Raw genomic sequence first — 13,085 nt, forward strand, 5'->3', positions numbered from 1 at the left:
GAAGAAAATGACAAGAAAACTGCAGATAGATATTTAATTGCAGTACTGAGCATGTCGGCAACCCTTTAAAAACTAGGGAGAGCAATTGCAGAGCTCGGACCATGCGGCCACAGTTGAGTGCCCTGAAAATGCCGCCTCAACCGGAGCCTGATGGCGAAAGGCGTGTGCACTGTTCAGAAAACAAGTGAACTCCCAAACCCGTAAAAAGCTAACCTAACCCAAAACTGAGCCCAGGATTCGAGGTGCGGCCTCACCAGTGCCCAGCACAGGGGGACAATCCCTGCCCTGGTCCTGCTGGCCACGCTGCTCCTGACAGTAGAAAGTTCCAGTCTTTCTTAGGAAGAACAGTTTGAGTTTGGCTGAGGCTTTTGTAGCTGGAATAAGTCCACCAAATGGAAAAGCATCCGGCGTCTTTGGCATAGGCATTGCTCTGTGTGGTGCCTGTAGATGAGATGTATTTTGCATTATTGTTTTTTTTACCCTCTCATGTCAACAGGTATTGGAGGCACAAAGACGGCATCAGAAGGAAAAATCTGGTATTATCCCCACCTCTCCAACACCTTACACTTATAACAAGGTAAGCGGTGAAACACTCCAGGTCAGTCCGTAAAGCACAGTGTCTTCCCCACCCCACGATGTGTCTGCAGCAGAAACAGCCTATAGACACGGTGTATCCCTTCAGGCATAAACTTTATTGTACTGGAATGACACACATATCCAGGAGCAGTAAAGGTGTTCCAATCTCTGTGACAGGAATGTGGCTAACTAGCCACATATTTCACACGCAGGAGAAAGATGAACTGGCAAATTAGAAGAGAATGATCTGTGCAGGGAGCTGATTTTCTCGGTTTAGAAGTGACACACTTAAAGGTGCTGCTGGCTCTGTGTTCTTTCTGAGAGAGCAAATAATGAAATGCACGCTTGGTCCGAGCCTAATTAACAAGCCTCTAATTAAAGGCAAAATACACAAACCCTGTTGAAGGAACATGAAATATTTAATGAGATTCTGTAGAGAGCAGAGTGATTCTGCTGGAGTGGGACCACGTGGGAAGGTCTTTCCCCTCCACAAGAGGCTGGTTTAAAGGAAACCTCCTGTCTGCTCTCAGCTCGGGTTTCTGGATGTGCAACGCACTCTTTAGGCCGTCTGGTTCAGGCAGCTGTGGTGGTACCTGGCAAAATGACCAGCAGCGTATTGTGCTTCAGCGGCAGTAGCCGTGGGCAATAACACCTTCCTCTAGAGTCTCAGCAGAGTCAGGAAAGAAAGCATCCCCACAGGTGGTACTTCTTTTTGGTTGTTCCAAAACGTTTTCTTCCATATTCTCATCACTGTCTCCTGCTGCCTTAGCAGCGTTTGAAGCGGGTGTTCCTTCGGAGAGTCCAGTTTGGTTAAAGGTGGCTGGTGTCTGGTTGCAGTGCTGGGCATCTGCACTGATTCCAGCTTCAGGGGTGGTGGTTGAACCCACCACGTGCTGGTGGGTGTTGGCTATACAGTGTTATGTTTCGGTAGCCTCCTGTAGGGAGCTAAAGCAACGACAGGCAGGGATAACTTCACTGAATTAGTCTGCGTGGGGCTTCCTAATCCTGAGTCTGCCTTTGGCAGGGTTACGATTAGCTCTTCTCCGTGCCGGAGAAACAGACGGATGGTTGAAGCCAGACATTTCACGTGAAAAGTGTTCTCAGACAGGTGCCAATAGTCTTTTCAGTACAGAGTTTATTCTGGCCTCTCATGTGAACCCCAGTCACAGGGAAAGTTGGTTTTTATAAATTTTGAAAGCCTCACAAGGCAGGGTTAAGAATTCCGCTTCTGTGGATTGAAGCAGATTTACAGTAACAGCCCTCTCCAAGGGAGCAGAAGCAGTTGCAGAGACACCTAGAAGTGGTTGCTCACTGTTCATGTTGGTTCTAATGACCCAAAGAGCCCTGGCCATGGCAGCTGAAGGAAAATAGGGGTCATATTTTTGTACAGAATGGAAGAACCTTAAAATCAGATGCCAACTGGGGTTAATTCATACACTGAAAAGGTTCAGCTGCCTTGATCTTCTGGGCTTTATAACCTGATACAGTGATTTTGTTTTCATGTTTCATTTAACGAGTGGATGGGTCACTCTGAGCTGCTTTCAGCCATGGTGGCACTGACTGGAAAGGCCGCTGAAAGCAGCAGCCGCGTCCTTACCTTGCCAAGTGTGACTCAGTGCAAAAGCAGCATCTGGCGTACGCCTGGTTCCCCGAAATAGACTGTGATAAGCTCCCAGGTACACTGTCCTTCCCCAGCAATGCAGAGCCTGAGTGGAAGTGCCTGTGATCCACCTTTGTCATCAGCAGTGCTATCCCACAGATGTAATTGGAGGAAAAAACGCATCGTTGATTCCTGAGTGTTTTTGAGTTTTGTGTGTATTGGATCAAATAGGATTGTGGGTGTCATGGTTGGAGGAGGTTGACTCTGGAGAAATAGAATCTGAAAACCATATCCATGAAGAATTTAGACACCTGATGCTTACATGCCTCAAGTCCCATTAATTTCATTAGGAATTCTCTCCAGTCAGTGGAGAAATATGGGAATTTAGGTACCTAAATAGAAATTTAGACCATCTGAGGCTGGGTGAAACAACTTGCTGAAAAGCATGCCTATGTGGGGTAACTCCTTGGAGTGTCTTTTGTTAGCAGCATCCGCATGTTCTGTAAAAGCCAAACCCCAGGGGTTTGATAGAATGATCAGTATGAGCTGATCTAAGTGTGTTCCCTCCAGAAGGAGACAGCCTCACCTCTGAGGGCTCCGTCCTGGTTCACTGTTGATCCAGCCAAAAACCAGTTATTGGAGTCAGGGGTTCTGTGTCTGCTGAGTTCGTCTGTGCAGCTTCACGAACGCTGGTGCTGTCCTAGAGTAGGTGGTGGAATATACAGTCTGGGGCAGACGGGGTGGTGCTGAGGTTGCTTCAGTTGGTAGCTGTGCAGACTTCTGTCTGTGTAACCCCACTGCAGAACCTCCCCAGTTCCCCACATCTGCCCTTGCATCTTTCCACAGTCCCCTGAGCCTGGCTGGAGTTCAGGCTTATGCTTGGCTGTGTGTGCCTGTCCATCCTTGGGCTGGCATAAAGCTTTGGGAGTCTCCTGGAGGACTCATAGGGCTGGAAACAAAGCTAGTCAAAACAAATAATTAGCTGTGCAAATGCCAGTGCTGGCACAAAAGAAACGCTGGGAATGGATGGCCAGGGCAGGTTGCACCAGCCCCAGCCTGTCCCCTGCTGTAACCAGGTGAGAACACAGCTGCATCCTTAGCGATAGGGTCCAGCCGGGGCCTGCCTCGAAGCCTGGGCCGTGAGGGTCCTCTTCCCTTCTTCCCGCAGTGTCTGCGATCCAGACGGGGAATACATCTGGCTTTCAGCTTCTTTACTGAGCTGGGTTTGGGCTGGATCTATCTCCTGGATGAATTTGTCCTGTGTCACATCAGCAATAACACGAGTGCGAGGACCGGGGGGAGGGCAGAGGGAGCACAACGTGAGCAGCCGTGAAATACTGCTCCTGGCTTTCTGCAGCTGCTTCATCTCTGCGGCTTTCGGGACGTGTGTTTTTTATTACAGACATCTCTAAGTATTTCTTGTTTGTTTGATGGTGTTTCTTTTGAGTCTCATTCTAAAAAATGACTGTATTCTGTTTTATGTTCTGATCCTGAGAAACCAGGGTTCAGGTGTCCCGAGCGAGGTAACAATGCAGCTTGCTCGCGCCTCCGACGCCCTGGCTGTTTCCGTACAGTTTACCGTCGCGTGGCGCAGAGTTACAGGAGCATTTTCTGTAAACACGCTACTCTTGGGTACTGGGAGTAGTTTAGTTCGGCAGCGTGAAGTGACCTTGTGCTTACGTATTTGCCATATTTACCCCTGAAGGTCCGCAGATGGACCTTTAGGAGGCTGAGCTGCATTTCTGTTTTCTTAGGGAATCACATAGAGCTTTTAATACAGCTACACCTCTGCTTGCTGCAAATTGTGCCCCAAAGTGATCATTTCCTTGCTTTCAGAGCTGTGACTTGTGGTCCCTGGGTGTCATTATTTACGTGATGCTGTGTGGATACCCTCCGTTTTACTCCAAACACCACAGTCGGACAATTCCAAAGGACATGCGGAAAAAGATCATGACAGGAAGTTTTGAATTTCCCGAGGAAGAGTGGAGCCAGATCTCAGAAATGGCGAAAGACATTGTGCGAAAGTGAGTCAGTTGAGGAAAATGTATTGCTCTTTGCTTATGTTAAGAGAGTGGAAAATCGCTTGGAAGTGCGTTATCACACAGGGCTGCTTTTCCAAAGTGGGGGGTGTTGTCTGCAGCACGTACAGCTGAAAAGTTTTCTATTCCATTCAGCACAAATAAAGTCTGGTAAATACTTTCCTCCCCCCCCTTCTCTTTTTCCTCCCCAACTGTTGTATTCAGTTTTTGATGTCTCCTGTCTCTGAGGTCGCTGGAGCGCGTTGTGTTTAGCCTTTAAGGGGAACGGGTGCTCTGCCTTGCTTCAGAACAATATAGACAGGTGGCTGCCGCATCCACGAGTCCTCGGGCACCTCTCTCCTATAATAACGTTTAAACTCCTGTTTAAATTGGGGCATTTCGGTGGTGTAACAGGATCTGGTAGATCCGTCCCTTAAAACCCTGTCTAAAAGGAGTCAAGGGAGAGGCTGGAAAGGGAGGTTGAGACCTGTCACAAGGTGTCAGACTATGAGATAAGGTTTTGCACTGATATTTTATTCTGAATGCTGATGGAAGTTGTTTTTCATGCAGTGCCCATCTCTAAATTGCAAATGTTTCAGACTGTGATGCCCTGGTCCTGTTTGAAACCAGGAATGTGGCACTGATTAGGTCTCGACCTCACTTTTTTATTTTAAATGTGAGAGGGACTTACTGCCTTTGCTTGCATCACCAGAGGAACTGGAAGGATAAAAGCAACATAAATAGAAAGAAAAGTCAATTGTTTAAGTAATTTTAAACTGTGGCTGTCTCCTCTGACATACTGTAACATCTCCAAGGACTTAACGTCTGGGAAGGGTGCCGGGGCCTGTTTATAGCAGTGCAGGAGAGCCCACAACCTTTCACCCAACAAACTGCAGATTATGTTGGGGTGAAACTTCTGTTCATACCAAGGTCAAGTCTTTATTCTCACTCCAGGGCTCCACAGTCAGTAGGTTTCATTGTCTTTTAAAAGGGCCATGAAACTCAGCTCACAAAATGTTGTTACTTGGATTCAGGTCACTTCATTCTCTCACTAATGTTGTCAAGACTCCTCCTGCTTGTCTTCACCAGCCGGCGAGTCTGACTCTGTGTTTATGGTGCGGGAATGCATTTAGGCTTTACATAAATCTAGATAAGTTTACATTTTGTGTATGTAGAATGCAATTCATAGGGAGTCTTGCTCCTGCAGGTCACATTGTGCATTCAAGCAGTTGCTTCCGTTCAAGCACGTCGAGCTGATTTCTGACCTCAAGCTTTACGAGCTGGAGTGCTTGATAATAGGTTAGGACTTGGAAAACCTACGGGGAAGGAACACGTGTCTTGGGTCTTGTATCAAAACTGAACGTACGGCCTGTTTGGCAGCATGGCCTTGCAAGGGAGATTTATGAGCTGGCCTGTGGTCCTGCTGGCGTTTTCTGAAAGTGACTTCCACTTTCTTGGTATGTTAAACAATTCTGCTTTGCAGCCGGGAAGCTGATTTGGGACACTGTCTAAGAAAGTGTGACCAGCTCGCCCAGTCGTTCTGTTTCTAATTTAGACTCTTGGGATAACTTGGCAGCACTCTGTGTGAAATGTTGCTTTTTCATTAAACAGTTGTGGTGATCATGGAAACGTTGAGTTTGTCTGCAAAATCCATTTCCAGGATTCCAGTCTAGTAAAATTGAATTCCCTGGAGTTTTCAGAACTCTCAGAATAAGGCTCCTTCTTATTCCAAGGGGCTGTAGCCTGCCAAAGTGGCCATTACTGGAGGCTTGTGCAGGGGGAGACAAGCTAAGGAGTTGCATGGTGAAAGCAGTTCGTTAGAAGCTTGGCTTTACGTCTCCATGCCCAGAGTCCTTGGTCTGAGTATGGACTGGTACGTGGGTGAGCATTTCCCGAGAGCGTCGGTCTGGAGTGTTTCCGGTTGATCTGGAAGATTATAATCTCCTCCTCCCAAATGGGAAATGGAGTTCAGCAGTAGGCAGGTATTACTGAAATGCCTTTCAGCACCTTTCTTTTACACTGAGTTGCTGAATATAACTGAGTGAGCCGTGACAGGGCTAAAATCTCACCGCAGCTTGGGTCAGTGAAGCTGGTAGAAAGCCAGACTGCTTTGGGGTCAGCTTAGTGTTTTTGTTGTTAGGAGTTTCCTTTTTGACCCCTCTACTGCCTAGAGATTGCCAAGTGCTCTGATCCCAGACAGAGCGACACGCCGTAACTCAGCTCAGACCTCTTTGTGGACTGACCGATTCCTCTCCCAGGCTGCTGAAGGTCAAACCTGAGGAACGGCTGACCATCGAAGGTGTGCTGGACCATCCCTGGCTCAACTCCACCGAGGCGCTTGATAACATCCTACCCTCTGCCCAGCTGATGATGGACAAGGTCTAAGCAACACTTTGTTTTCCTGAGAATGTTGCACGGGGGAGGTGGATAGCTCTTGGGTGGTTTGTGTTCTTTCACGTGGTGGGGTGCAGGCAAAAAGCTCGTCTTTTGCCATGATGAGAGCCTGAACCTTTGTATGAAAACAGAAACCATGTGAAATTTGGGCTGAAGATGCTTTGAGATGGGTGGTAAAGAGCAGCTGTGTAGAGAACAGAGTATGGCAGTAAACATGCCTGAGGACACTTCTGTATATGTCTCTTTTCCCATGGTTTATACCTGACTACAGCTGCGACCTCATTTCAGTAACCAGCAGCAAATACACAGCCCTTCTTGTTTCCTTTAAGCTCTGCTCAAGAGGAGTTCAGTCAGCACTCTTAAGCTTGTGAACATGAGGAGTAGAGATGATCCTTTGTCCTGTTCAGCCCCTGTGAGGTCGGGATACGTTGTCCCAGAGTCAGTGACATTAGTTCCAATCGTGTAATGCAAACCTGATTTTCTTCCACATGTCTGAAATAAATAGGATTTTGGTACCTCTCTCTTTTCTGCCCCTGGCTAACATTGTTCTCTAATTCACAAAGAAGCCAGTGAAAACATCAAGTGCAACTCTTTCGTTCCAGGCAATGGTTGCAGGGATACAACAGGCTCATGCAGAACAGCTTGCCAACATGAGAATCCAGGACCTCAAAGTCAGTCTCAAACCCCTCCACTCCGTCAACAACCCGATCCTGCGCAAAAGGAAATTACTGGGGTAACTCTCTAAAGCTGGTTTTGAAAGACCAAAGCGAGGGAGCCGTGATGCCTGGAGATGACTTTAAGCACATTACAGGCTCCTTTGGCTGTAACCACGCTCCTGGATTTCTGATTTGGTTGACACACTCTTCCTGCTGATGTAATCCTTGCACAGCGTGGTGTGTTTTCCAAGATAGGCCAGTGCGGGCGGGAAGGAGGTTGGATAGTGTTACTGTATTGTACAGGTAGCGGAACAGATCCCTTTGGAGAAGATGGGTCATGTGTTGAGCAAGGTGAGGCAAACAGGCAGAAAGAATTCCAAGATTATTCTTCTGATCCTGACATTTGTTTACTGAAAAAGTGAGGTAATCTCTCCTCTTTCTTCACATTACATAAGAGAATGCATGTTAGGATTACCTTTACCTGAATTAATTTAAAAGAATATTTATTTTTCTTAATACCTAAAATGGTCTCATAATACAGGGCACTGTTATAATTAATGCTTAATCTCACTCCCAGCTCTCCAGAGAGCGAGGAAGCGTGTTATCCTGGCACAGTTACGCAGCGAGTAACACCTGAGTTGCATTCAAACTGTGATTGTTTCCTCCTTGTTCTTCTGCAGCACTAAGCCGAAGGATGGTGTTTATATCCATGACCCCGAGAATGGAAGTAACGATTCCAACGTGGCTCTGGAAAAGCTCAGAGACGTGATTGCTCAGTGCATTCTACCGCAGGCTGGTAAAGGTTGCCACTTTTAAGAAAAAGTTACATTCCTAAACGTGAAGGCACTGACTTTTAACTGTGCCTCGAGAACAGGCTGTGTCAGTGTCGAGGGGGATAAACAAAATTCCCGTTGTCCTAGTTGGTCTCAAGAGGAAAGTGATGTCTGTGGACTGTACTTTTGGTGCATGCATAATATTCGTGTCAACAGACAGACAGAGCGGTTAGAGTAGCTGTCCGACGGGAGAGTCTGCTTGCAAACCCATTTCCTGGTTGGTGTGAGGCGAGGAGGAACGACGGCACAGACTGCTGACTGAGGCTCTGAGTGTCAGTGCAAGGTGGAATGACAAACCTCCTGTTTATCTTTCTTCCAATACAGGAGAGAATGAAGATGAGAAGCTGAACGAAGTAATGCAGGAGGCATGGAAATACAACCGGGAGTGTAAGTTGCTGCGAGACACTCTTCAGAGCTTCAGCTGGAACGGTGAGGAACTCCTTCTCTTCCATGGAGAACGGCGCTAGTGCCGGGTGAAAGAGGGGAAGCAGTGACCTTATATGGAAATAAACCGAAATTTATTGAATCTGTGTCAGGCTGGTTTAGGTTTTGACACTGTTTCAGCCTTCTGCCAGCATTGAGGTTGAAAGTTATGCTTTAAAATTTCCATTTGAGGTTCTGGGCACAGGCACCGAGTCAGGTAGGAACGTAACGGCACAAATGGATCGTCACTTCAGAAACAGCTTTAGAGGTTCTGAGCTGGTTGTTACCCTCTTTCTGCTGGAGGCTGCTGCCCTCCTGCATGTCAGCACGACGTCTCGGCTCGTTTCGGATAGGAAACAGAATTAAACCGGGCCGGCTGCCTTGGGAGTGCTCGGATGGCCTCCCAGCAACACGGGGCAGCAGCGGTGGCAGCCCCTGGGAGCAGATGCTGAGGAGTGTGAGGGGACCAGGGGCATCAGCCAGGTTCACAAGGGCTTGGTTGTGCCTCTCCTCGTTCTGGCTGGTTTTCATTTAGGTTTTTAAGTGCTTGATTTTTTTCAGTGGGACTAGAGATCGTAACTCATTTTGCTTCCCTTGCGAATGCCGTCCTACGCGTCTGTGTGAAGTGCTGCTTTGTCTTCAGTGAGGGTACGACTCCAGCATGATTGCTTTCCTCCCTGTGCCCAGCACCAGCTGACTACCTGTTCTTTTCCTTGCAGGCAGAGGATTCACAGATAAAGTGGATCGACTAAAACTGGCAGAAATAGTAAAACAAGTTATCGAAGAGCAGACAAACTCCCATGACTCTCAATAGCTGGAGCTTCTTAATCTTATTTTTTTTACCATTTAAGATTTATTCTTTAACTGTAAAAAGTATTTTTATGTAAATTAATAAATCATAATTATTTCATTAAATTTCCATACTGCTTGAAAATGCTGTATAGTTGTAGATACAAAAAAAAAAATCATTGGTACTGTAATATTTTTTTAAAACTCAGTTCCTTGAGGTATATATGATCACTTATGTACTGTTATTCATGAGTCCCCCAGACGGGGCAAACTGTATTGTTAAAGACCATTCTTTTTCTTAACAACCAGTACAGAAGCTGCCTTCCATCTGCCATACATACAGCCACCTGCAGTGACTGTGTACCTGAACCAGACAGCCACAGTTCCTCAACACCCTGCTCAGTAAGTACTCGAAGCAAGTGCTGGGAAACAGAGACTTGATAGCTAACCCTTTGCGCCTAAATTCCGAGTCTAGAGGCGACTAAACAGCCTTCTGTCTCGCGAGGTGACCCCAGAGCCACGCGTGGCCTTGCCGAGGGCACCCGAGTCCACATGCTTGCTGTGTCTTTCAGTTCTGATCGGCAGCCCTCCCCTTCCATTCTTCCCCGTCTTCCTCAGACCTTTTTTAAGGCTGAATTGGCCATTCAGACTATCATGCTGTTCGACAGCAGGAAGAATGTTGTAGTGACTTATGTACCAGTTATTTTGATTTTCACGGTGGGATCTTCTGCAGACAGCAGGAAGCGAGGGGTGCGTTTGCTCCAGCCCCGGATCAGCAGTGGTGTGTGTTCCACCCGTGTGCTCCGTTCTTTCCTTCCTAGAAGATCCAGCACTTGGTTCCACACTTGCCCTCTTGGCTGAAAGAGATCATCGGGGCGAGGGCCGTAGTGCTGCTGTGTGAAGCCCCCGGTGACCCTTCTCCGTGTCACCCTCGGGAGTCCCCGCTGCCCATCGCTGATGCCTTCGAGCTCCTGGGGAAGCGACCGGTGCAGGGCTGCGGCTTGGCACACGTCCTTGTGCTGCCTGGAGCCTCACGCTGCCCGGGGCAGGTTCTTACACTAGTCTGGAACATGGGCTCCAAAAGCTGCTTTTTTTTAATCTTAATGAAACAAACAAATGAGAAGAATCTGTACATAGTTCTAGTTTTCTACCTTCTGATGCTTTTCTTTCTTTTGAGACCGGTCGAAGGCTTTTTATAGAGATATTTTGGTACTAAACCCGTGCAGACACTGCGTGAGTTTGGTCTGCAGACTGAAGTGCCAATTCAGGGCTATTAGTAATGACTCTCGAACATGCTCATATTTCGTAGCTCATTACTTTTGGGTTTACATTTCCAAACCTGAGCCATGAATCTCCCGATTTACAGCAGTCCAGCCTTGTTCTTGTTTGTCTTTTTTCTATGCCAGACTTCCTGGCGACCTTTAGCTCGGGTGGCAAACCGGTGTCTGACTCTTTCTATAAAATTTTGTACACAGACTGAGCTTTTCTACATGAAGGAGAGGACTTCGTCTCGCGTTCCTCGTCGGCACCTTGTCAGCTTTCTTTAAATCCTGTTGACAGTTTTCCAATGCCTCATTTATTGCAGAGGGAGAACCCCAGTCCCTGCGTAACTGTCACTTTCTCTGATGAAGCAGGGAGTTTTGGCGTGAGCCACGCCTCTGACACTACGTGGAACACGTGTGCACTGACATGTATCCGTGACGACTGTAGAGAATTAGCGGGAGACGAGAGTATTTGTCGTTTCTGGGTAGTATCAGCCAGTTTTCAGGCCCCGTTATACGCGATTCTGTCCTTGCCCTAAACCGTAGGTCGTGTCAACACCCACACAGTCTGAGTGCAATAGATTATTTCCGTCTGAACTTGAAATCCATGTGGGTTTTCTTCTGGGAAGTCTCATTGAGCTGGAACTCTTAAGTGTGGCAAATAAATAGGGAATATAATATAATAATAAATAGGAAATAAACTAGGGAATCGCCTTTGGATGGGAGTGCAAAGAATTCCCTCCAAAAGCACTTGGCACCTGTGCCCTCCGAGGGGGAAAGCACCGAGGCGGTTTCTCGGGAGCAGGAAGGCGGGTCAGACTGTCGCGGCTCTGGTGGCGGAGGCAGCGGAGAGGGCAGCCAGGGCACTGCCCTGGGCTGAGGGTGACGGCGGCAGGGTCCGTGCACTGTTGTCTGCGCGTCCGTAGGAGACGGCCTGCGCCTGCCGCACCGGTGTGCGTTGGGTGCAGCGGGGAGCACCTTGGGGGGCGAGAGCAACGGCGGGAGCTCGGAAAGAAGCGGAGAAGGTGGCATCTGAGCGGTGGAGGGCCCCTCCTCTCCTCATCCTCCCTTATCCGACACAACAGTGTCATTCCAAGCGGCGGCTGCTAGTCAGGTGGGTGCGTTGGTGGCCGACCATGAAGTGTTTCAGCGTTGGGCGGGAAGTCAAATTTCGAAGGGCTTTTTGTTCTAAGGAAGTGCTCTTTATGGATTTGCTATAGATTTTATAGTCTATGATAAATAACGGCCTGGTCTAAAATGGAGGGAGGGAAGGAGATTGAGAAAACACAATTTGAAGATTCAAGGTCAAATGGTTTTATTTCTATGCGAAAGTTGATTATTTTCCTCTTTAAAAAGTTCAGTGTTAGATTTTAAAATGAAATACGCTTTCGTGGATTCAACTGCATACTTGAAAGTAGGATTTTCCTTCCTCCCTCCTGTGTTTCTCGGTTGACATAAAGGCAAGACACCTTGTCGAGGGTTTTACTTGGTAATGAATCTACTGATCCTTTATAGCAGACTGTGAATATTGTAAATATCTTGAGATGGAAGGGTTGTGTGGGATCAAAGAGGACGTTCTTTGTGCAGACGCCTAAAGGATATGGGAAAGCTCTGTAGGCTTTTTTTTTTAGATTTTTATTTAAGAGAAAAATCTTGGAAATCATTTGACCTTTTCAAAATTTTATGTATATCTGACTTCTCCTGTGACTTGATTATTTTAAGCTATATATATAATGTTAAAAAGTTAGAAGAACTTGACTAGAAGGAAGAGTTTTTGATTGGAAATAGCAACGTGTCAAAGTTTTGCTGTCATGACTTCAGGTTTTTCTTTGGGAAATCTGAGTCTGTCCTCACACCGCGTTTAACTCCTGAGTGTTAAAATGTTTTTTCATTTCTCCTCTCCAGTGTTACCTGTAACATGTTTATTTTGGATCAGTATTATACTGTAAATACTATGCTTTGGTGTATATAAATGATTTTACTAAACAGTTACCGGCTGCCTTTGTTTGGTTCCTGGAATTGCCTCTTCCCAGCGCAGCTTTCCATTAGATGGCAGCAGGCCCTGCCTGGTGCTCTGGGTTAATCCCCTGGGGGCTGTAGGATTTTTCCTGTAGTCAGGGAAGGGAGAATATGAAAATACTCTCCTTGAGCGTTTGGCTTATTGACGGCCACCAGCCCTTGTCCCACGAGCGTCTGGGAACGAGCGCGGCACTGAAAGGAGGCGGTGGGAGGATTGTCCCAGGCCACCTTCTTTGTAAGGGTTAACGTCCATCTGCTGGGTACCTCCAGGAGTTGGTGTGTTGGATAGTGACTGTCGGACACCCCAGGGGTGGGAGGAGGACGTGTGCCCCGAAGACACCTCTCCCCTCTCCAGCAAGGAAACTCCCCGAGACAGCGAGAACACGCAGCGATGCGCCGGGCGGGGTGAGGAGCCCCGTGAGGGTACGGAAGGCAGGGCCCAGTAGCAGCCAGATCGTTGTTTCCCTGGTAATCCCCTGCTGCTTCCTTCTTGCCAGTGCTTAATCCCCTTTTAA

General features: G+C 47.5%; 1 protein-coding gene across 2 annotated transcripts in view; it reads left to right on the top strand.

The window, feature by feature from the left end:
* Nucleotides 1-9,411, top strand: part of MAPKAPK5 (mitogen-activated protein kinase-activated protein kinase 5) — a 21,594-nt gene extending 12,183 nt beyond the window's left edge. Inside the window, exons 8-14 of one of the 2 annotated variants that reach the window (XM_010156393.1) lie at nt 497-577; nt 4,013-4,200; nt 6,453-6,573; nt 7,191-7,321; nt 7,925-8,040; nt 8,402-8,506; nt 9,220-9,411. In XM_010156393.1, the coding sequence (XP_010154695.1) occupies nt 497-577; nt 4,013-4,200; nt 6,453-6,573; nt 7,191-7,321; nt 7,925-8,040; nt 8,402-8,506; nt 9,220-9,314 (837 nt within the window). In that variant the 3' untranslated portion in view covers nt 9,315-9,411. Of the gene's footprint in view, nt 1-496; nt 578-4,012; nt 4,201-6,452; nt 6,574-7,190; nt 7,322-7,924; nt 8,047-8,401; nt 8,507-9,219 lie in introns of both variants that reach the window. The other variant, XM_010156392.1, reaches the window with a different exon arrangement.
* Nucleotides 9,412-13,085: the final 3,674 nt, after the last annotated feature.

Source organism: Eurypyga helias, unplaced genomic scaffold (assembly GCF_000690775.1).
Source record: "Eurypyga helias isolate BGI_N326 unplaced genomic scaffold, ASM69077v1 scaffold44717, whole genome shotgun sequence".
Classification (NCBI taxonomy): domain Eukaryota; kingdom Metazoa; phylum Chordata; class Aves; order Eurypygiformes; family Eurypygidae; genus Eurypyga; species Eurypyga helias.